General features: G+C 37.1%; 1 protein-coding gene across 3 annotated transcripts in view; it reads left to right on the forward strand.

The window, feature by feature from the left end:
* The window catches only part of Mgat4a (alpha-1,3-mannosyl-glycoprotein 4-beta-N-acetylglucosaminyltransferase A), a 97,556-nt gene that overhangs the window by 37,622 nt on the left and 35,202 nt on the right, over positions 1-24,732 (forward strand). For all 3 annotated transcript variants that reach the window (XM_071601854.1, XM_027950675.2, XM_071601853.1), the window contains 3 exons: positions 254-421; positions 2,540-2,680; positions 11,303-11,436. In XM_071601854.1, coding sequence (XP_071457955.1) covers positions 254-421; positions 2,540-2,680; positions 11,303-11,436 — 443 coding nt within the window. The remainder of the gene's footprint in view (positions 1-253; positions 422-2,539; positions 2,681-11,302; positions 11,437-24,732) is intronic.

The raw sequence follows: 24,732 nt of genomic DNA on the forward strand, positions 1-24,732 counted from the left end.
TTTAAGTAGGGAGTGTTCACAATGTTACAAATAATAAAAGCACAAAATTAGTTCCCATGTTAGCTAGCAAGCCAGGGTTCTTTAATTCTTTAATTTTCTTTAGTTCTTTAATTTTCAGTTCTGTATCAGCGAGTAAATATTTTCTTCCCCCAAACTTGACTTTAATTGAAGTTTTGTTATTACAATTCTGTTTGGAATTTTTTGTTTAGAAGTATACTGATGACTTTTTAATTTTTTTTGCTTTTGCCTCTAGAAAAACTAATTGCTTATCAACGAGAATTTCTTGCTTTAAAAGAACGTCTTCGAATAGCTGAACATCGAATTTCCCAGCGCTCCTCTGAATTGAATAACATTGTCCAGCAGTTCCGGAGTGTAGGGGTCGAAACAAATGGAAGTAAGGATGCGTTGAATAAATTTTCAGGTACATATATATATTTTTTTCATATTATAAAAAGATTGTATTCTCAGATGTTCTGTAGGTATGTTTCAGAAGTTGAGGAGGGCCGTCTGTCCACCAGCATTCATCACCCTTTCAGAGAGAGAAATCAGCACCCAAAACATTCTTATTCTGATAAAATAATTTGTATTAATTGCTAAGTTTGATTTTAAGAAAGTACTGTTAAGTTCAATATCAGTTGTATAAACTTCATTGAACATATTGCATCTTTGAAAACATTCAAATTTAACTTTTTGTTTTTACAAGTATACGTTGTGACTAATGTTTAGCCTGGTTTCTGGAGGAATCTTTGAGCTATTTGGAGCAGTTAGTGGTCTTAAATCTGAATTATAGCAAGGGAGATACATGCTTTTGTAACAGACACTTTTGGGAGTAGCTGACCGTTCTTCTCTGAGGACATGAGGCAGGGGAGATGAGCACAGTTGTCTTTGCTGTGTCCTGCTTTTGTTCTGATGATTAGACTGATGTGTGTTTATAACCAGTTGGCTCCAGATTTGTGTAGACTAACATACTTTCTCATTGAGCTTCTACTATTCTAAAAAGAACTGTGAGTTCCTTTCATCTTTAGATCTATCACCTTAACTTATTTTTAAAAATTTTATGTTCCTTGCTTCCCCTCCTTATGATGAATTTGTCAGTCACGGTAATGCTTAACATTATTGAATGGTATAGATGAAAAATAAACTTTTTATTTTCTTTATCTTTTTACGCATATTTTTCTTCTGAATTATTATTCTTGAGAGTACATTGTGAGCATTTTTACTAACATGAAATATACTTCAAAATGCTATTTTCAGTATGATCAAATACTATATATTTTTAGCTGATCAAATACCATAATATATTAAACATTTTCCTACAATTAATTAAATGTTTTTTTCCTGGGTGTTTTCCCCTAGCTTATAACTCTGTGATGAACATCTTTGTCTATCAATTGATCACATTTCTGGTAGCCCTTAAGTTATTTTTATTAGATTATGACTTTCTAAAAAACAGGATCTATGCTTTGATGACTGTTGATTTTCAAATACATTAGCACCATTCCTGGAATTGGATAGAAAACAACTGAATAGGGCTGGGGCTGTGGCTCAGTGGTAGGATGCTCGCCTCGCACGTTCGAGACCCTGGGTTCAATCCTCAGCATCACATAAAAGTAAATAAGTGAAATAAAGGTGTTGTGTCCAACTACAACTAAAAAATAAATATTAAAAAAACCACTGAATATTTGTTGAGTACATAAAAGCTAAATTATTTTTTAAATTTATTTTTTAAATTTTAATTTATTATATATGACAGCAGAATGCATTACAATTCATATTACACATATAGAACACAATTTTTCTCTGGTTGTACACTAAAAGCTAAATTCTTTAAAGGGAAATTACTGAATAACAGGACAGAATGTTTCTGGGATTTTGATGCTGTTTTAATATTATTGTTTAATCCACTGATTTAATAGGTAGAGATGACATATTGTAGTTTGTAATTGTTTCTTTACCCATAAGACTAAACTTGAATTTCACATATTTGTATTGGCATTTCTTCTGTGAGTTTTTGGTTTTGTCTTATTTTTTTAATGGAGTTGAGGCTACAAGTCCTTCCTGCCAACTTCCTTGTTTAAAGGTTAACACTATACTTTAATGAAAATTTGAAAGTCTTGCATAATGGAAATAAGATTTTATTTTCAGAAAAAATACATAAAAATTTGATAAAGTGTTAATGTGTAACAAAGGTGGAAGTCATCTATCAGTGGTCAGGGTACTTGGCATTGTTACATTTTCCTAAGTCTATGGCACACTGAGTCTGTTCAGTGAGTCTGACTGAGTGCAGAGGTGGGTAATCGGCATCCCACCTGTCCTGGTCCTGTGCCTTGGCTTCATCCACCTATTCATCCATATCCTGACTCTTGTTGGGAAAGTGTCCTTTTCATTTTGAATGGAGACTCATCCATCCACCAAGCTATGAAATTAGGAAAAACCTTTTTAGTTCTAATTCTCATAAATTTTTACTGCTGTTTTTATAAAATCAGCAACTTCTATAAGGTAAGATGTTCTGTGAATTAATAATACTTCTGTGTTTCAGGTAATACCCTAAAGCTGCTAAAGGAGTTAACAAGCAAAAAATCCCTTCAAGTGCCAACTATTTATTATCATTTGCCTCATTTATTGCAAAACGAAGGAAGCCTTCAGCCTGCTGTGCAGATTGGCAATGGAAGAACAGGAGGTATGTTTATTTTCTTACTTCTTAGTCTGGTTGTCCCGCTGGTCTGAATTGTGACTTGGCATGTTATGTTGACCATGAGCAGTCTGGCAGGTCAAAGAAAAAAATTCTTTCTTTATCTGTGCACTTGGGGCTTACACTGGCCAGACGCCATGTTGAAAGAAGTTGGACCCTTTTCTTTGTAGATGAGAATAATATTGCAGAAAAAGATCAAGAGAAATCTAGTTCAGGCAGACAAATGTTTAAACCTTTGTAATTTTTCTGTTTTAAAAACTTGGGAGGTAGAGAGATGACTTTTCCTCTTGTCTTATTTCAACATTAATCGCTCTCATAGTGCTGCCAGGAAGGTGGTTCTTATGTGTGTCCTACTTTTTCTTACCAAGATGTCAGGGGCCAGTCCCTTTTATATAAACTTTCCATGGAATAATAGAAATACTTCAGTTGCTTCTTTTTATAATGTACTCAAAACATAATTTGTGATTTTTTTCTTACTTGGCAGGGCAACCAGAGCTGTTTGGACTACTTACTGCTTTCCTACTTTTATTCCTCCTTTTTGACATTGTTAACCTTTTCTTTGTAGTTTTAATTTATTTTTTAAAGAGATGGGGTCCCACTGTGTTGCGAAGCTGATCTTGAACTCTTGGGCTCCTGCCATCCTCCTGCCTTGGCCTCCTGCCATCCTCCTGCCTTGGCCTCCCAGGAAGCTGGGACTAAGGTGTGTCCTCTACACCCAGCTCTTTGTAGATTTTGGAGTGCAGATTTTGCTCCCTTACAAATCTTAAGTGACAAGATGATTACTTTATGAATATTGAAATTCATTTTTGTGTGAATGTTTTTTGAAAAACTGATTTAGTCCACTCTTGATATAGTAAGAATCTTAAGTATTTTCCTGTCTTTTCTTTTTTGGTCACATTTTTTTCTCATATTGTTTAGTCTGTTACCATAAGCATTTATATTCATCTTGATTTAATTTTATATCTTTCTGTTTTATTAATTGTTTAAAATAACACGTCATCTTCCTGAGGAGGTGTAAACTCTTAAAATACCATGTTCAGACTCACTCACTTTTTCATTTCTTTATTAATTCAAGAAATATTTATTGAGGCCAGGAATTCTGCAGGTGCCAGATATATAAATATGAACAAGACATGTAGGGTACTCTAAATTAATTTTTTAGAATATTGATTGTTCATTATTTTTTGAAGCTGGTACTTACTGTATCTCTCCCTTCAACAGTTTCTATTTGGACAAGATGCCTTAGCCAAAATTGTGGGTTCATTGGTTTAGACTGTATATTTTATTAGTAAGATAAATGAAAATGAAAATAGCAGTGTTTTTAAAGTCATTTAACTTTTCCAAAGTTTCTGACAGGTTCTTTTGTAGTAGCCTGTCCTTTATGAATGTGACGTTCACTTCCTTTTTGGAGGTACTTATTCCATTTTATTTGTTTATACATTTTTATTTCTTTACCATCTTAAATACAATAAAATCTTGTCAGCCAGCTTTCCAACAGCTAGTATTCTTTTTTTTTTTTTGGTATTGGAGATTGAACCCAGGGTGCTCAACCACTGAACTGCATGTCCAGTCCTTTTTAAAATTTTTATCTTGAGCTGATTGTAGTGGCCCATGCTAGTGGCTTGGGAGGCTGAGGCAGGAGGATGGTTAAGTTCAAAGCCAGCCTCAGCAACTTAGTGAGACAGGACTGGGGACTTGGCTCAGTACTTAAACACCCTGGGTTCAATCCCTGGTACCAAAAAAAAAAAAATTCTTGAGATAGGGTCTAGCTAAATTACTGAGACTGGCCTAAAACTTGTTGATCCTCCTGCCTCAGCCTCCTGAGTTGCTGGGATTTACAGGTGTGCACCATCATGGCTGGTTCAGCAGTTAACATTCTTATAAAGCTGACACTAATTTTGAAAGAAAAAGCATACAGCTTGGAATCGGGGGTGGGAATGTGCCCAGATTTACGTGAAAGGAATTTCCTTCCTAAATTCTTAGGCAGTGGTTCTTTTTTTTTTTTTTTTAATTGATTTTATTTTTTAAAATACATGACAGCGGCATGAATTACAATTCTTATTACACATATAGAGCACAATTTTTCATTATCTCTGTCTGTATATAAAGTATGTTCACACCAGTCTTTTAGAGGTTCCAGGAAAGCTATCAGCCTCTGCTTAGAAAAATGCATAGTGAAAAAACAATTTTGTATGTAATTTTTGAGATTTTTAGGTTCTAGGGTTTCATATCTAGGGACTTATATTAAAAACTTCAGTTTTTGAGATCAAATTAAAACTAGTGCTCACTAAAAATTCTGTTCTTCAGTGGTTAGGCTGACAAACTTCCCTTAGCAGCAAAGCCTTCCCCTGGCTGCAGGGGGAGGGCAGTGCTTTGGGTTGCTATTGACCCCTAGGAGAGGGTCAGGGATTCTCGTGTCCAGGACAAATAACTACTCACCCACCTAGCACCACACTTACATCTTCCCACAAAGATTTGTAAAAGCAGGACACAAAAACCAGGTGTGGAAACTACAAATGGGTAGAAGGGCATCATCTTCAACTGGGAGTCCTCCAAAATCTAAGATCAGCACCATGAGTGATTTAATACTAAAAAAAATTTAGTTTATAGAATGGAATATGACTTAAAAACAAAACACAATCAGTGTGCTTTTAGAGGGATGTGAATATAAAACTTACCCATAGAATAATAACTATTATAAAAGAAACAGAAATCTTTGTGTTTTTCATTTCAGTGATTTAAAATTTCCATCAGGAGGTTGATGAAGAGTAGATATATCTGAAGATAAAATTAGTGATCAGGAAGACTGAGCTGTTTGGTTCTTTTAGAAAGTCAAATAAGTACAGAAGAAAAAATTTTTGAGTTGAAGAAGCACCCAGGTCTTCATAATAAGGGCCTATTCAGTGAAGAGCAGGATGATGACAAAAGACTCTTGTTAGGTTATCTACCAAATGGTGCTCCTGGTCAGGAGAGGACCACAGGTAATTCCTTTAAGTATTGGCTGAAGTTAAAGTCCATGAGCACCTCCATGTGCCAGGCACTCTGGTTTATAGAATTCAGCATGGTTCTTGTTTTTGTGGAGCTTTGGCATAGTACAGGATATGTGTGTTGGTCAAATAATCAGTTACACCCTTTAGTGTAACTAAAGTGTATCACCCTTTAGTGATGTAAAGGGTGCTTTGAGAATGTAGAAAAGGGGCATCTCCCCTGATGAAGAGGTTTAGGGAAGTCTCAAAAATACATTTGATCTGAGACTAGTAGAATATATAGTTAACAGGTAAAGGTGGGTATTTCCTGTTGCTGCTGTTAACGGACTACTACACAAACTCAGGGACTTAACACACATTTATAGTCTTACAGTTTTGGAGGGTAGAAATCCTAAATTTAAGGTGTCTGGGGGTGTGTTCCTTCAGAAACCCTGTGTGATCTATCATCCCTTCCCGTGCTGTTCTGGAGTGCACAGGCTGATGGCATTCCTTCATCTTTAAAGCAGAGTGTCTTCACATCTCTCCTTTTGATACCACCTCGCATCCTCTCCCTCGGACCCTTCTGCCTTCCTCTAGTACAACCTCTTTGGTTACCATGAGCACATTTGGTAATCTAGAATAATCCTGTTTCAAGATGCTTAATTTAGTCAAATGTACAAAGTCCCTTTTTCATGTAGGGTAACATATTCACAAGTTTCAGGAATTAGGACATGGACATCTTTGGGAGGCCATCTATTCTACCACAATGGGAAAAAAATGAGAAGTGCACCATAACACTTCCCTGTGACGGAAGGGAGCGTGGAATATCCTAGAAAATGAAAGAAGGCCACTGTAGTTAGTGCAGAGTGAGGGGAAGCACAGGACAATGTGCTGCTAGAGATAGGAGTTCAGGCCCCAAATCACAGGGCTTTTCAGACCCGTTACAGGAGTTTGGTTTTCATCTTAAGAGCAATGTGAAGCAACTAAAGAGTTTTAAGTAGAACTTGACAAGGATGACAAAAAGTCTTAAGACTTAAATCTTGCAAGGTCCCATTTCCTGCAATGGGAAGAATGAAAGTATGGGAAGGAGAGGAGATGTGGGTGACCAGGTAAGAGGCTGTTCTGGGGGTACTGGAGAAGGATGGCCTCAGATTAGGCAGTGGCCAGTGGTTGTAGAGAAGGAAAGAAGATGGGGTTAAGGGCTGTTTGGACTATATGGCAGCATTTAAGAGAAATCATAGTTATGGACTGGATTTGTGGACAAGCCTTAGGTTTCTGGATGGAGCAATGCATGCTGGGTGCATTCACAGAGATAGGAGACAGTAGCAAATGGTTTGCAGCGTTGGTTTGTAAGAGATGCATTAAATATGGATATGTCGAGTTTCAAGGGGAAAGGATATGAAGTGGAGAAGTCACGCAGGCAGGTGAACATTTAAATCTCGGACTCAGTGGAGAAGTCTGAGTTAGGTTTAATTTTAAGGAGTTTTGTTTATGAATAAGTGGTTATTGAAGACATGGATATAAATGAGATCACCTATGGCCCAGGACTGAACCTTCAAAGTTCTCCAGCAGTTAATTTCCAGTGAAAGAAGAGGATAAAGCCAGGGAAGACAGAAAGTACAACTGAGCAGTAGAAGACAAAAAATTGTCATGGAATATAAAGGAAGAAATGGGGGAGTAAATGACTTAAGTCAAACCATAGGGGAAACATGATGGGCTAAAAATATTAAGTAGCAATGAATATTTAAAAAGGAATATAATTTAGTTCAAATAAAGATAGACTAATTGAAGATTGGAAATGCCAAATCAAGATTGTTCTGAAAATGTTCTCAATTTTAAAGGAAATAAATACTAGAATTTGAAAACTTCCCAAGAAAATGGAAGAAAAGTGACATAACAATTGATGTCTCTGTTACATAATAACAGCGCAAGTGGGGGCCTCACCAACCTTATGACTGCATTTCAGAGTGTCTAGTATATGGTCAGTTTTCATGTGCACAATTATTATTTAAATTGGAAATATAGTCCAACCCTTTGGTTCTCTTTCTCTTGGGTTCCTTGATTCTTCTCTCTAAAAGGATGATCTGACTATATTCTTCACTTTGCTGACATATTTCCCCTGAACTCTAACCCGTTAGAATACACACATTTTCTAGATTGTAAGTGATAGAAGATGGTAATGTCAAACAAGAGCAGACTGGGTTATGCTGTGGTATCCAACAACCTCCAAATCTCAGTGGTTTACATAGCAAAGGTTTATTTAAATTTTTGCTGACAGTATATGTCCAGTGTGGTTGATAGGGTTTTGTGCACTCACTGATCACTCAGGGATCCAGGCTGATAGAGCCGTTGCCATCTTGAATATAACTGGCTACCCTGCCAAACAGAAAAGACATCCTGAAGGGTTTCAGACTACAGATACGGTGCTCAGACTGATGACTCTGAACTTTATTCCACCCCAGAAGACCAGGAAAATTGCCTTTATTCTTTACTTTCTTTCTTTCCTTTTTTTTTTTTTTTGTGGTCACTTTTTGAATTATCACTAGCATGGTTTACTCTAATTCTGTAAGTGTGACCAAAATTAGTACTTTCATTTTCAGTGTTTTTTGGAGTCCTAAAACTAAAGAATTTAAATTTCAGCTCAAAAACAGAGTATATTTGGGGAAAATGGCTTAATCTCAAAAACATGCCATTTTAAGCTTAAATAAACCAAAATGTAAGCAAAAACATCCCTAGTCAGTAGGGAATAGACATTTTGCATTATTACTTTATTGTGTGCTCTGGATCAATGTATTTTGCTTTTTCCATAAAGTTTTTGAATTACTTATGAGTTGGCATTGCCTAGGAACACTTCATATCATAGTTGTTACACTCTTAATCTATATTTTAAATATTTAAAATATATTTTTTTTAGATTCTAAGGTTGAGTATATGGAAATTTGCTTCCAAGATAACTCATCCTATGTTTTGGCATCTCAAAGTAACATGATCAAGATAGAAATCTTAATTTGGAGCGCTCTTCCCCTCAAATGTGTTGTTCTGGGTAAAAGATCCCCTTTCCACTTACTGAAGTCATCCTGGATCCCACTTCTTCCTCTCTCTCCTGGTCCCCTGGTGAAAGTCTTCAGACTGCATCCTAAATTCATCTATCTGTTCATTTTCAACTCTTCAGACATCCTAATTCAAACCACCATTTTTTCCTTTAATTAGTGCAGTAACTTCCTAACTGATCTTCCCAAAATACTCTTAAAGTTATGCTTTTACTTTTCATAACATTTGGTAATCTCTAAAGATTACAAGTTGGGTAATGTCACTGCTCAGCTTACAACTTGATAATGGCTTTCTCTTTGTTCTAGGAATTAAGACTGAATTTGTTCCATGTGACCTGACCCTTAACTAATTCTCTGGATCTAGGCTTATTCTACTTTAGATATATTTTTGCTCCTGATGTTTCTTTACTATGTCAAAAGCACTGTGCCTTCCCTGTTGTCCCTCTTCTGGAACGTTCTGCCTCATCATTAATTAACCAGCTCAGTTGAAAGCAGAGAGGCCTTTCATGACCACACTGTCTGTAGAGGCACCCCTCCATTCCTCACGCTGACATTATCACATTTGAGTTTGTGTAGCATGGATTATCCTCTAAGGTTATTATCTCTTTTCCCTCTTCAGCAGTGTAAGTTCTGTGAGGGCAGGGAGCTTATTTTTATATCATTCACTCAGATAATTTGTGCCACAGAACAGGTGCAGTCCCTTAACTCCTTTGTACTTAGTATTCTTACCTGCAAATCATGGTTGTAGACTAGTTGACCCATGTTCTTTAAGCTTCCTTCTAGTTTTAGGATTCTATGAATTCTAAGTATTTTGTAGCATCTCCAATTAATTGTTCCATAATTAAGACTAGATTATTTTTAACATCTGCAAAATACTTCTCTGTTGACTTATAGCACTCAGAATATTACGACTTTAAGATGTGAATTTTAAAAACTTACTTTGAAATGTAGTCACTTCTGTAGTAAATGTGTGTTCCGCAAATCACTGCAGCCTGCAAAGCTATGCAACAGAAAGAGAAGAATGGGATTAGGAAAACAGCACTCAAAACCAGGCAAACATAAAAAAGGTTAAAACCTAATGAAGATGGCAGCACAATTTTGTACATGTTAAGTGATTAAGTGATACATAACTAATATAATATGGAACTCTGCCTGAAAGGGACCTGCAGTTTGCTGCAGGCTATAGAGGGGTTGTAGCTTACAAGTTACCACAAACTGGTGGTGCAAGTTGCGTTATCTGAAATCTGAAGGAACGTGGAACCCCCGGTGTGGATGGGTATGGTTGACAGCATGTGAAGAACTGAGGCAGCTGGTAGAGGTTTGTGGTGTGTGCATTTTGGTACTTTTACAAAGTTTAGTTTCCTGAATTGGTTTAGCCTGGGTACGGTTTTTTTTTTTTTTTTTTTTTAAGTACTGAGATTGAACCCAGACTGCTTAACCACTAAGCCAAATCCCCAGCCCTTTTTTGAGACAGGGTCTCACTAAGTTGCTTGGGGCCCTGCTAAGTTGCTGAGGCTAGCTTTGAACTTATAATCCTCCTGCCTCAGCCTCCCGAGCTGCTGGAGGCAGCAGGCATGCACCATGGTGCCCAGCCTGCATACAGTTGTCTATTATTCACCTATATGAGTGTCTCAGGAGAAGTTGCATATAAGCAAATGTGAAATTCATGCTATGCCCATGTTGATCCCTAATAAATTAATCATGTAGAAATAAATTTGTAATCAAAACAAGCAGTTTAGTAGAATCAACTATAATTTTAGACCTTAAAAATGTTGCACAGATTCCTGTAGCACCCAGCGTTTCCCTATCCCTCATCTCCCCGGCATAACCATGACCATGGTATCATGATCAAACCAGGAAATTAACACCAATGCCACACTATTAGCTAACTTTGGGTCTTATTCAGATTTTGTAATTTTCATTGTTTTTCTTTTCTAAGGTCCAGTCAGGATTTTGTATTTCCTTAAATAGTCATGTTTTCTCAGTCTTTTCCAATCTGGGACAGTTCTTTGTTTTCCATGACCTTGATGCTTTAGAGGACTGGCTGCCTATCTTGTGGACTGACCCCACAATTTGGAATTGTCTGATATTTCTTTTTGGTCAGGTTGAGGTTATTCCTTTTGGCAAGAAAACCACAGAAGTGGTGCTGTTCCCTTCTCAGTGCATCATGGACTTGAAGTTGATATGTAAAACATTAATTTTTAAGGCATGTTTAGTGTTGCTGAGTTTTAGTCGTATAAAATTTTTCTGTTTATACTTTATAGCCATTCATTTTTAATGTGAGGTTGACTCTTATTTTTACCAGTTCTTTGACATTACACACACACACACACACACACTCTCTCTCTCTCTCTCTCTCTTTCTCTCTCTCTCTCTGTCCCACCCCACCCCTTTATGGTTAAGCCATGTGGAACGTATGATAATACAGTATTATAGGTATGTTCTTGTATCCTTTGATTAATTTCTTTCTGAAATTGAAACTGAATCCCTCAATTCCTGTGAATTTGAAGTATTGTATTTTCAAAATGGTAGTATTTTTCTATTATTGTCCTTGTGAAGTCTTTTTATGTAATTACTGTATTGTTTTGTTCCAGTTTCAATAGTAATGGGGATTCCCACAGTGAAGAGAGAAGTTAAATCTTACCTCATAGAAACTCTTCATTCCCTTATTGATAATCTGTATCCTGAAGAGAAGTTGGACTGTGTTATAGTAGTCTTCATAGGAGAGGTAATTATTTGTCATTTTATTTTTTAACATATATAGTCTAAGAGTTAAAACTATAATTGAATATTCAGATATGCTTTATAAACAATTTTTAAAATGTGCTGAGTGAAGCTTAGGTAATATATGCTATCTGGTAAGTTAATGTAAATCTTGTGTGTTGTTTGCTCTAACTTCTTCCCTGCAGTTAAAGCCAGGAATGATAACTTTCATTGTCAGTAGGATAATATTATACACATTGATCATAAAAAAATGAATCCCCATTTCTAGCTCTGAGACCTAAATTGGAGTTGTGAAACTGAAGGAGGGTTTAGCCTAGGCATAACCCCAGCCTAGGCTAACCCCTATGAGGCAGCCATCATATTATTAGAGGAAAATCACTTGAATATACTTCTTCAATTTTAGTCTCCTCAAAAGATTTAGAGAAAGAATCTTTTTTGTCTGATACTACAAGGAACAAGTGCCCTGGAGTAAATATTTCCTTTATTACCATATCAAATTTCAGCCTGGGAAAAGGCTAAGGGTAACATTCACCTAGATGGCTTGCCTAGCATGCATAAGGCCCTGGGTTTGATCCCCACCCCTCCGTCCCCAATAAAAGGTAAGAAAAAAGAAGGTGGGGGGCAGAAGATAGACATAGTATAACTATGTATAGTTCTGGACCTCTGATTCCCACTCCTTCAGGGTTCTCTGTCTCTTTAAATAAAAATGATCTTAATGTTTTCTTAATGAAAAAAGTAATATGCACATTATTTAAAACAATTACGTAAATATGTAATGAAAACTCGCCTCTTACACCTTCATGTGGATAGAACTATAAGTATTTTTAAATGTGTCTTAAAGAATTTTTCCTATGACTTGTGTACACATATATGAGTGGATCATTCTATACATATTTTAATACCGTGAACATCTTTCCATGCTAAAAAGATTAAAAATCACAGCATCATTTTTAAAAACAAAATTTAAATTTTTTTTTTAATTTAGACGGACACAATATCTTTATTTTATTAATTTTTTTATGTGGTGCTAAGGATCGAACCCAGTACCTCATGCATGTGAGGCAAGCGCTTAATCTCTGAGCTACAACCCAAGCCTCATAGCATCATTTTTTAATGGCTAAAAAATACTCCATTGTATGGTTTCAATATGGATTATTTTTAAAAACTTTTTTTAGTTGTAGATGGACACAATACCTTTATTTTATTAATTTTTATGTGGTGCTGAGGATTGAACCCAGTGCCTCACATGTGTTAGGCAAGCACTCTACCACTGAGCTACAGCCCCAGCCCCTCAACATGAGTTATTTGATTGATAGGCCGTTTCTGAGTTTTTGCAGTTATAAGCAGTACTGAAATAAGCACTTCTGTAAATAAATTGTATACTTTTATAGTTACTGACTTGGAACTAATTTATAAATACAGATTGCTCTCAGAATCCATACACATTAAAATATTCATAGATAGCCAGCATACCCTGTAGAAATTAAATCTGTTTATCTCCTTTCCAAAAGTCTGAGAGAGCTATTTCTTTCTTCCTGTAGTTCATACTAGTTTTAAAATATTTTTGTCAATTGGATGGGTTGAAAATAATACTTGACTTTTGTTAATTAGTATTTCTTTACTGAGTGGGATTAAATGTTGGTTTATGAAGTTTTATTTTGGATCATTTGTATGTATAATTATTTTATAAGCTTTGCTTATTTTTTTGGTTGTAAATTATGATTTGTAAGACATTTTCATATATGAAATATTTTCTCATTTGTTACTTGTATTAACTTATGATGTTTTGATCTGTTATAAAAGTTTTCCTTTTTAAGTAAGCAAACTGGCCAATCAAAAAGCAACTTGGTAATAGCTATTAAAATTAAAAACATACACTTTAACCCAACATTTTGCTTCTAAAAACAGACCCAATAGAAACATTTGCAAATACAGAAATACATTCAAGTACATAAACATTTATATAGCTCTTATATGTGTATTAATAAAACAGGTAAGGAAAGTACTCTCCTGTAATATACCGGATACTCTCACTAGCAAATAGCTTGAGAGTTGGGATTATGGACTGATGTCACTTTGTATTGCATACAATTTTATAAAATCAGAATTTACTTACAGTGAGCACATATTAATATTTAATTGCAAAAAAACCTTTAACTGTGAAAGAATCATTCTTACACACTTGAAAAATGATGTTCAGTTTACAGACAGAGCCTAATGTCCTTAGGATTTGAGACCCTCTTACTATCACGATTAATCTGGATTAAGATGCAGTATTATTGGGTTTGGATCCAGAGGGACTGTATCCTGGGCTGGATTCTGCTCCTTTTTCTGCTTTTTTGAGCCTCAGTTTCCTCATCTCTTCAATAAGAGTGATGCTGTTGACTGTTTGGAGCTCATCGTTGTTGCAGAGGCACTGCGAGATCACACAGGGGAAACCTTGTAAACAGAAGAGGCTGTTCAGGCATTGGCAGTGTTCCCGTCTCTGAAGAGTCGTTTCTCCCAAATGCACTGCTTGAAATTCTGCATAGATATATAGACAATCAAGAAAATCTGAACAGAAGAATTAAAGAGTGCACTGAATTGCCTTTAGTCGGTTTAAAATTATTATTAATCACAGTGTTTGATTCCACCTTGATGAGTAGTTCTAAGCTGGGGCCTCAGTAACACTAGGAACAGGTGTGTGCTGTGTGGCTTTGAGGGTGACCTACATGTGGAGTTGTTTCTGGGCCTAGGTTTCCAGGCTCTTCCTGAGCCTGTATTTCCACCTGCCTACCTCACTGTGTTATCTGAATGTTAGTTTTAATCTGTCCAGAGCCAGATTAATCTGACTTTCCCAAACTGCTGCTCTTCCAGGTTTCCCATCTGCTTATGAAAGGATTCTTGTATACGGTGTTAATAGGCCTGTGCTGTGGTTATTCTACTTCCAGCTCATGATACAGATCCACAGGACACGTGTGTCCTCAGTTCTCTTCGTATTATTCCAAACTATTACTGCTGTATTCCCTTTCTTTTTCATCCTTCAACTCCCAGTTTATCCTCTTTTGAAAAACCATCCTGAGTCTCCCATTTGAAATTAATCTAGGATAAATAGGCAGCTTTACCCAGGCAGGCAGGTGAGTAGAAAGACTCTTTGAGACTCTGGCATTTCTCTATTTTATGATTCATTAATTTCTATTATAATATTAATTCTTTCCTCCTGCTTGCTTTTAGTTTTGCTCTCCTTTTGCTTTGAGATAAATTAGGAATTTATATAAAGGCATGAATTCTCTCTGGTCCATTTTAATATTTGAGGAGAAAAATCAAGAATGAAAAACTGGAGATGCACATAGAAAAAGAGTTACTATCATCTTTTCCTCACATGACCCCTAGTTCTTTGTATTCTTTTTCGCTTGAAAGGGAGAAACCATAAGATGCCCCTCTGGGAGAAGAAGAGAGAAAAGTAATTAGTTGCCTTATTCCTTGTTGGTAATTTCACCCTTATTGATCCCTTTGGCATGTGATGAGACATTTATAGAACATACAGAGTGTTAAGCAATACACTGTTGCATTATTTGAAAGTCGCTGACCCATTCTGAACTTGAGAAGGGATTGACAGGAATGCATTCTATCTATCTTAAGGCTCCTTGGTAGGATCCAAGTGTGCTATTCAGATTTTAAGATTGTATCATTCCTGTGTTTATTTTTCCTTAGAGTTTAATTATAATTTTTATATTCTAATATTTTGTAAATCTCATTTTTTGTTGTTTTTATTATATATAGAATATTTCTTATTGTTTTTTTTTTATTTTTCAGATTGATTTATTTGGTCTGTTCTCAACTCTGTCACAGGATTTTATGTTACATTTTCTTAATGCATTATCTTATATTTCATTGTAGTCCATTGTCTACTCTTTTGTGTTTTATATTTCTTTGGGAATTTAGAGAAATTTGAATTTTTTTCACTTGTTTATTTATTAGTGCTTTATAGATATGCATAAAGGTGGAATACACTGTGGTATATTTATGTACGTACATAGTGTAATTTTGTCAGATTCATTATTTCCAAAAGTTTGAATTTTTATTGTAGTCATTACTTTGGTACAAAAGCCTTTTAAAATGTCCTTTGCTCTAATTCTTTACATTGACTTCCACTAAATTGTTTGTTCAGCTTTAAATTCTACACTTCTTTTTTTTTTTTTTAAATTTTTTATTGTTGGTTGTTCAAAACATTACATAGTTCTTGATATATCATATTTCACACTTTGATTCAAGTGGGTTATGAACTCCCATTTTTACCCCGTATACAAATTGCAGAATCACATCAGTTACACATCCATTGATTTACATATTGCCATACTAGTGTCTGTTGTATTCTGCTGCCTTTCCTATCCTCTACTATCCCCCTTCTTATATTGTTTACACCAATTTTATCATGATCATTTTTATTTGTTCTACTTAGTTGTACGTGACAGCAGAATGCATTTCAATTCATCGTACACCAATGGAGTGTAACGTTTCAGTTCTCCGATTGTAAATGGTATAGAGATGCACCATTTATGTCTTCATACATGTACCTAGGGTAATAATGTCCATCTCATTCCACCATCTTTCCTATCCTCATAACTCCTCCCCACTCTCTCCCCTTTGCCCAATCCAAGGTTCCTCCATTCTTTCCATACCATCCCTCATCATAGATCAGCATCCACTAATCAGAGAAAAATGTTCGGCCTTTAGTTTTTTGGGATTGGCTTACTTCACTTAACATAATATTCTCCATCCATTTACCTGCAAATGCCATAAGTACTGTCCTAAGCTCTAAGTGTTATTTAGATTTCTCCAAATGTTTCACTGCTCATGACCTGACACTCTTGAAGATTACTGGCTGTTTTATGGAATGTCTTTCAGTTTGGAATTGTCTGGTGTTTCCTCATCATTGTATTCAGGTTGTATCATAGAAGTGAGGTGGTATTCTTTTTCAGGGCCTTGTGTTAAAGGCTACATGATGTTGACCCGTCTCATTACCGGGAATGTTAGCTGTCATCACTTGATTAAAATGACATCTCCCATTTTTTCTACTGCGAAGATACTCTTTTTCCTGTGTAGTTAGTAGCCTATTTTGGAGGTGATACTTTGAAATCAAGCAGATATCCTATTTCATCATAACTTTTTACCAAGTGAGCAGTCTTATTATTGTGTTTACCAAATGGTGATTTTCTAGTTTCACCATTTAGCTTCCATTTAATAATTAGGAGTCTGTTAAGAGGAGCTCTTCTTTTTATTTTGTCACTTGCATCAGTGTTGAGTTGTACATAATAAGAATAAGCTTTTATTTTGTTGATCAATTATTCCAAGTTTGGTCACTAGCTCGTTTTGAATTGGCGACTCTGTCCTCCTGATATGGCCCCAGCAGTTCCCCTGCTTTCTAGCAGCTTAAGAGTTCTAGGCTAGTCTTGTATTTTCCCTGCACCAGTCCTGAAATCAGCCATTTTTCAAAGGAACCTGATTCTTTTTATTGGAGAATGGATTAAAAAACAAGATCTGGACACTAAGTGCTGGCTGCTGAGAGATCATTGCTTCTGGCCCTTTGAGTGGACAGATGTGTGTCCATCTGTCTGAATATTAGACATCATGATTTCTAATGATACTTGATTCCAGTCTCAGAGTCCATTCTAGTCTCCCCCATCCCCTTAATTTTTCAACTCTTCTCCAACAGTGAGAAACCCAATTCTTTATGACTCAGTGTATCTGTATTCTTTTACATCCCAAGTGGACATACAGTTGTTTTTGTGTTGTTAACCCTACCCCTAGGATAGCACTGCCTAGAGGGAAATATTTGCCTACAGTTCTTTTGTCTTAGCCTTACAGTATCCAGAGTTCTGTTTTCCGGAGTCACTTGGCCTAGTTCTGTCCTTTGCCACCCTCTCAGTGATATTTTCATGCTGTTCTTTGGTCATGGACATTGGTTTGTTACTATCTGTCTCTGTTGTGAGTTTGTAGAGTGTTGTCTGTGCAGCTTCTACTTCAGATTGGTGGATGTTTTTGTTGTGGCTTAAGAGATGCTCTGTTTTTGTGAGTGCTCCATGAGCTCTTGGAGATATGTTACTTGTTCTCAAAATTCAATTATGTGTGCTCTGTTGCATTTATGCTTCATATATCCTTATCTTTTCCCACTTGGTGTGTTGTGGACTCAGGAGTTAAACATCTTCTACTACTGTTTTTGTGTTTCCTGTATTATAGTTTTTTGTTTTATAAATAGTAATGCTATTTTATGCATGGATATTTATAACTTAATTGGCAGTTACACCTGCTGGCATTTTAAAGTGACTTATGCATTATGTTAATTTTGAGGGCCCAAATTCGCCCTTACTGGGTGGCAGTATTATGACCTATGCTTTCCTGGGCTTTGCGTTTGTCTGGTATTCCTTTGTCCTCCCTTTTGTTTCCCTTTCTTTCTAAATCACCTTTTTTTTTTAATGCATCTAGTTTACAGCCTAGAGTTGAATTTTGCTTTGTGATTTAATTAGAACTTGTTTCTCTTCTTCTTCTAGATGAATTTATATATCTGTATGCAGTTATTTGGTCTTAATCCTATCATTTTATGGGATTTTCCCCCCCTATATGTCTTTTATAGGATTTTTCATTGCTTATTTGTTTTGCTTTATTTTGTGTGTTTCATTTTTCTATTTGAGAAAAGTATGTATTTTTATACCAGTGATTACTGTTGTAGCTGTAACTTTATACAGAACCTTTATATAACCCTCTGTTTTCTTAGATGGTATCTATGGCTTCCCGACATGGGAAGCAATAAAACTGGTATTATTTCTTCTTTTCCTTTCCTACCCTACTTCTTCCCTTCTGCCTGATTTATATTGTCTTACGTAGTATTCACCATTGTACTAAGAAATAGGTTTCTCCGCTGTCATCTGGTATGCCTGCTTAGCACCCTTTGACTGCAGATACTACAGATGAGGTGAGTAGCTTTGTCTCTCTGCTGTCCTCTCCATTTCTGCTAGATTTGCTAAGTTTTCCTTATTATTTAGTGTACATGCTGGGCTGGTTCCCTTCTTATGAATCATCATTGAAGGAAATGGGTTTTCAGGCTGCTGTCGTGCCAGAGGATGAGGGGTCAGAGAGTGTTCCAGACTATTTGGTTTATTTGAAACAAAGACTGTCTTCCCTTCTTCCACGGAGCCAGGCTGCTTCCTGTCAATCCAGCTAGTCTGAGTAGTTCTTCTTGTTACCTCTGGATATTAGGACCAAACTAGATCCTTTCAAGCTTAAGGATTTCAGTTATTTTTCAAAAGGAAAATTTTTGTGTTTCTGAGTCTGGCTCTCACGGACAGTGGTCTGTGGTTTCTTTACTCTCCCTCAGCAGGCTAGTCTTTCTAGTCGGACAGCCTGATGCGCTTCCACCCACAGGGTGTGGTTACCTGGGCACTTTTGAACTTTCTTCTACCCTGAAGCACCTGAAGAGCTTGGTAGTCTCAGGGTGGCCTTTGCTGTCATCATATTTCCTCAAGCTCTCCTCATTGCCTGAGACTATTTTTTAATAATGGAAAGAGTTCAGATTTCATTCTAAGAATTCTTTCACTCACTGAATAAATGTTTATTGAAGAGCTAAAATAGGGAAGGTTCTGAAATTTAAAAAAAAAATTAAAACTCTATCAGAATGTAGATGGTGCTCCTGAAGTCTAGCATTGCACAAAAATACTAGTTTTTCTATATCATTGGCTGTATTTTTTTTAAAATTGTGTGTATGCCTTGCTAAAGAGTGCAGTAATTTCACGAAGTTTGTTATGTTGAATAGTCTCATCTTCACCCTCCCATCCAACCCCCCTTTCTTACTGTGAGACTGTTAAGGTCTTTTCAGCCCTAGTGGGCTGGTAGGCAGGTGAGTAGAGAGACTCTCTGAGACTCTGGTATTTCTCTAGTTTATGATTCATTAATTTCTAATATAATATTAATTACTTCTTTCCTCCTGCTTGCTTTTAGTTTTGCTCTCCTTTTGCTAGGTTTTTAAGGTGAATGTTTAGATTGTTGGTTGGAGATCTTTTCTCTAATATAGGCAATTTAAAGCTACAAATTTCCCTCTAAGTTTCATGTTAGCTGCATCTCCAAAGTTTTGATATTATCATGTTTTAATTTTTATTCAGATCAAAAATACTTTGTATATCCCCTTGTAATTTCTTCTTTGACCCAAAAGTTATTTAGAAATGCGCTTTTTAAATTTGTATCTATTTGAGGACTTTCCAAATTTTCCCCTGTTCCTGATTTCTTATTCAACTACATTATGGTGGGAGAGTGTAGTTTGTGTGATTTCAGTCCTTTAACATTTTTCAGTACTTGTTCATTGCCCAGTGTGTGATCTGTTCTGCCAGGTTCCCTGTGCTTAGAAGGAGTGGATTCTGCTGTGGAGGATTCTGTAGAGATTGTGGAGTGATCTTTCTGTAGATGTTGTTGGGTAAAGTTGGTGGACTGTGTTGTTCAAATCTTCTGTATTCTTGCTGGTTATCTTCTAGTTTTTGCTTCTATTCTTCATTTGAAATTATAGATTACTATAATGCATAGGTAGTATTTTGGTCTATAATTTCCCAACAGCTAGATTTTTAAGATGTTTGTGTATGCTTTGGTCATAGATCACACAAATGACTATCGAGAAGAAATCTCGTGTATACATGTTATCCCATAAAATTTGGTGGTGATTCAACAAATATTTTCTGAAAGAGTGGTAAATTGTTAAGCATATGTACAATAAAACAAAACCTCTGCCCATTGTAGCTTACAGAGAAGGACAGAAAAAAAAATTCAAATATGCAGTATGTTAGATGTTAGTATGGCGGAGGATAAATGGGTAAGGAAGAAAGGGAGTGCATGGTCGTCCAGCGTGGGGTTAGCAGGGACACCTGGGCGGAGGCCTGAAGGAGGCAGGAGTGAAACAGTACAGCAGAGGAACTGTTATGCAAAGGCCCCGAGCCAGGGCATTGCTTGGCATGTTTTGCAGAACAGCAAGGAGAGGCCTGAGCGGCTTGGTGGAGGAGGCAGGGGACTCACTAGTAACGGGCAGCCAGAGAAGGACAGGCTGGGCTAGACCACATATGACACTACAGTTCATCTTAAGAACTTCACTTTTGCTGTCAGTGAAGGGCAAGGACAAATTTTGTAAGGGTCAGTGATAAATATTTTAGACTTTGCAGGTCATCCAGTCTCTGTTGGAACTGTTCAACTCTGCCATTTAACATGAAAACAAACCATGGACAGCATGTAAGGGGATGCATGGAGCAGTGTTCCAGTCGGGTTTTACCTTAGGATGCCAGGCCAAGGATCGGCTTTGCCAATCCTTGCTCTAATTAAGATGGAAAGTCCTTCAGGAGTTTTAGTAGAGAAGACACCTAACTTACTAATTTTTTTAAAGGCACTTACAAAATACCTTTTTATTTGTTAATAATTTTAGGCTTAGAAAAAAGTTACAAAAATTATACAGCGTTCCCTTCACTTGTCTCACTTGAAGGCTGACCACTGACGTAGCCATCCTCACCCATCAAAACCAGGACATGAGTGTAATGCTCTTGATTCAACTGCAGCCTTTCATATTGTTCCACCTGCAGACACGTTTCTATTCCAGTATCCATTACAGAGTCCCACACTACACTTAGTGGTTCTGTATCTGTAGGTTTCCTTCAATCCAAGACGACTCCTCTCTTTTTTCTTGTCTTTAGTGAACTTAGGTATTTTTGATGAGCATTGGTAAATTATTTTGCAAAATGTCTCAGTTTGGATTCATCTCATATTTTCTTGTGACTACATTATGATTTTTGGCAAGAGTAATGTGACTACTCTTTTGAAAGGATTCTGCTGGCTACTTTGGTAAGGGCAGAAATGGGAGACCCCTGGGAAAACTTGTCATAATCCAGCTGAGGCTTGAAGTATTCATGGAAGAATCCAGAAATAGTTGATTTATAAGCATATTGAACGGATTTGGTTATGGTTAAAAAAAAAAAAGTGAGCCACTGCTATGGCATCAGGCCTCAGCATCCTAGTTAGCGGCAGGAAAGCTATGCAAATGTACTGCAAATGAAGAAGTAATTTTCTTTTGTCTAGCCCTTGAACTTCCTCTTATTATCTTTCAGCCCTTGACCATTTTAGAAACCTGGCTAACTAAAATAATGTGACATTGTTTGCCTCTGTTGGTGTGTCATGTTTAATTGAAAATAAAAAAAAAATCAAGCATTAGGTGGGTAGTAATAGCTTTTCCTTGGATCCTAGGGAAATAAAATTTATTGTGAGCTGCCAGCACCATTTTGACACATCCCTTTCCTTTGAATCCTGCTGATCTGTCACATGTACACATTATATTTCTGGAATTCTCAGTGGTTCCTTGTTATGTTAAATGACGTCTGTTTCTCAGTGTGGTGGAGTTAGCAATAACTGGACTTATCTTCCTGATGTCAGCAAGTAGAAGGCCGGACAAAGTGGGTGAATCAACTGTTCTCGGACACTGGACAGCAGACTACACAGGATGTGGCTGCCTGAGATAGAGGGAAAGCACCATGATTGTCCCAGTTTTCTGCCTAGAGACATATTTCTCTATCCCAATGAAACATATTTCTGTATGCAGAAGGGGCACCAAACAGAGAAGCTGGAGACTGCAGAGCAGAGGTCCAGAGGGGAGAGTACTACCCAGAAAATGACACCTTTCAGTGTTGGCTGAATCAGGCCACGGCTGGTAAAAGGACAGCCAGGAGTTCCTAGAGTTCAGGGAGCCTGAAATCTGAGCAGCCACAGTGGCAGGTCTTCAGGGTCACTCTTCAGTTTCACACTCTCCCTCCTTCAGAGCCTTTGATGTTCGTTTTGTATATTTAGGTGCTCTGATGTTGGTGCAGATATATTTACAATTGTATGAATTGACCCCCTTATTATAGAATGTTGTTGTAGTTTATTAGTCTTATCTGTCTGATGTAAAAACACATCTCTTCCTTGGTTTCCCTGAGAAATCTTTTTCCGTCCCTGTCAGATTGTGTGTGTCTCCTTAAAAGTGAATTGACTCTCTTGCAGGCAGCATAGAATTGGGTCTTGGTTATTATTTTTTAATCCAGTCAGTCACTGTCTTTTTATTGGAAAATTTAATCCATTTACATGCGAGGTTCTTACTGATAGGTAAGGACTCACTATTTAGTGATTGCCATTTGCTAATCGCTTTCTGGTCGCCTGTAGTGCTTCCTTCCTTTCTTGCTGTTGTCCTCTCTGCTGTGATGTGCTGGTATGCTTTGAATACTTTCTATTTTGGTTGTGTGCTCCCACTGAAGAGCTTTGCTTTGTGAGGCTTACACAGAGCAATTTAAGCCTGCAACAGCCTGTTTCAAGCTGACTGCACACAGCTCTGCCTTTACTCCTCCCCCAACATTTTATGTTTTTTGTATGAAAATTTATATTTTTTCTCAAAGAAGCAACTTTTTGTTTCTTTGATTTTTAATTTTTTTTTGTTTCAATTTAATTCATTTCTGCTCCTGTAAATATGAGTGGTTTTGTGTTTTAACCCTCTTGCTAGGAACAGACTTGCTATATACACTGTCATTGTCTAGAGTATTCTGATTATGGCTCTTTTCCTTAGACCATTGAGTTTTATAATTTTGTATGCTTTGTGGGCTACTTAGAGGTCTTTTGTTATAGCTTAAAAACTCCCTTTACCTAGGGAGTTCCTTAAAGTCGGGTGGTGAACTCCCTTAGTTTGTGTTTGTCAAGGGAAGTTTTTATTTATCTAGTTTTGAAAGACAGCTCTGTTGGGTAAGGTATTCTGGGTTGGTGATTTTTTTCCCTTTCAGTGCTTTGAATATATCATTCTCCTTTCCTGTCCTCCAGGGTTTCTGTGGAGACATCTGGAGATAGTGGTATTGCTTCCCCTAGATGTGGCCTTTCTGCTGTGAGAACTTTGTCTTTGATTTTGATTGCTTGGTGTCTTGCTGAGCTCCTTTTCGGGTTAAATTTATTGGAGAGCTTTGTACTTCCAGTACCTGGTTGTTGGCATCTACCCCCAGATTAGGGGATTTCTCTGCTGTTCATACTTTCTGGCCTTTTTTCCTCTTTCTTTCAGCTTCTGCAGCTCCTGTTACATGCAGATTTGGCCTCTTGAGGTTCTCCTGTAGTTCACATAGACTTCCCGACTTTCTTTTCCTTCCTTTCTTTTCTTTCCCTCCCACCCTCCTTTCCTTCCTCCCTCCCTCTCCTCCTCCCCTCCTTTTCTTCTTTTCTCCTCCATTCCCCCTCCCATTCCCCTCCCCTCCCCCCTCCCTCCCCTCCCCTCCCCCTCCCTCCCCTCCCCCCTCCCTCCCCTCCCCTCCCCCCTCCCTCCCCTCCCCTCCCCTCCCCCCCTCCCTCCCTCCCTTCCTTCCTTCCTTGTTTTTGTTCCTCTGTCCAAGTAATTTCAAATTCTTTTTAACTCACTGATTCTTTTGCTTGATCAAGTCAGTTGTCATAGCTTTCTGTTGAAAATTTTAGTTCACTCATTCTTCATTTCTAGGATTTCTGCTTAATTATTTTAAAAAATTGTTTCTATTCCTTTGTCAAATTTGCTTGTGTATGTATTGCTTTCCAAATTACATTTGGTTTTCTAGCCCTATATTTTTGTGGTTCACTGAATATCAGTCATTTCATACATTGCCATGTCATTAGGGTCTGTTATTGGAGGTCTGTTAGATACACACACACACATAATACATATACATATATATACACACACACACACATATATATACACACACATATATGTATATATATATATGTATATATATGTATATATATATGTATGTGTATATATATGTATATATATGTATATATACATATATATATATATGAGAGAGAGAGAGAGGTGTTATAATTCCCTGCTTGTAATCACTGTGTCCTAGCATTACTTTGTGTACCTTTGAGGAGACAGCTCCCTCTTCTGGCCTGCGCAGGCATTCTTTGGCAGGGCCCATCCTTCACTATTTAGCCTGTGATTCTAGGGGGCCAACTGGTGAAGCTCCTATAGAGGCAGAGCTTCTGTGAGCTCTCTAGTTGGATGTGATCCTGGCATAGTGTGATGGCTTCTGGTCAGGCCAGTCAGAGGATGTCTTCCCTGGTCAGGCATTTCCACTATTTAGGATCTGTAGTTGGGCAGGAATACAGGTTCCAAGGTTAGGCAACATTGCTTTTCTGGATTAGTGGGGTCAGAGGTTATGCTCCTTGGAAATGCATGATTGAGGATTGCTTCCTTATCACAGTGGTGCCATGGAGTGGGCTTTTGGTTGAGTTGAGAGACTGTTTGACCTCCTGGGTCAAATAG

The sequence above is a fragment of the Marmota flaviventris genome, chromosome 14 (assembly GCF_047511675.1).
Source record: "Marmota flaviventris isolate mMarFla1 chromosome 14, mMarFla1.hap1, whole genome shotgun sequence".
Taxonomy (NCBI): domain Eukaryota; kingdom Metazoa; phylum Chordata; class Mammalia; order Rodentia; family Sciuridae; genus Marmota; species Marmota flaviventris.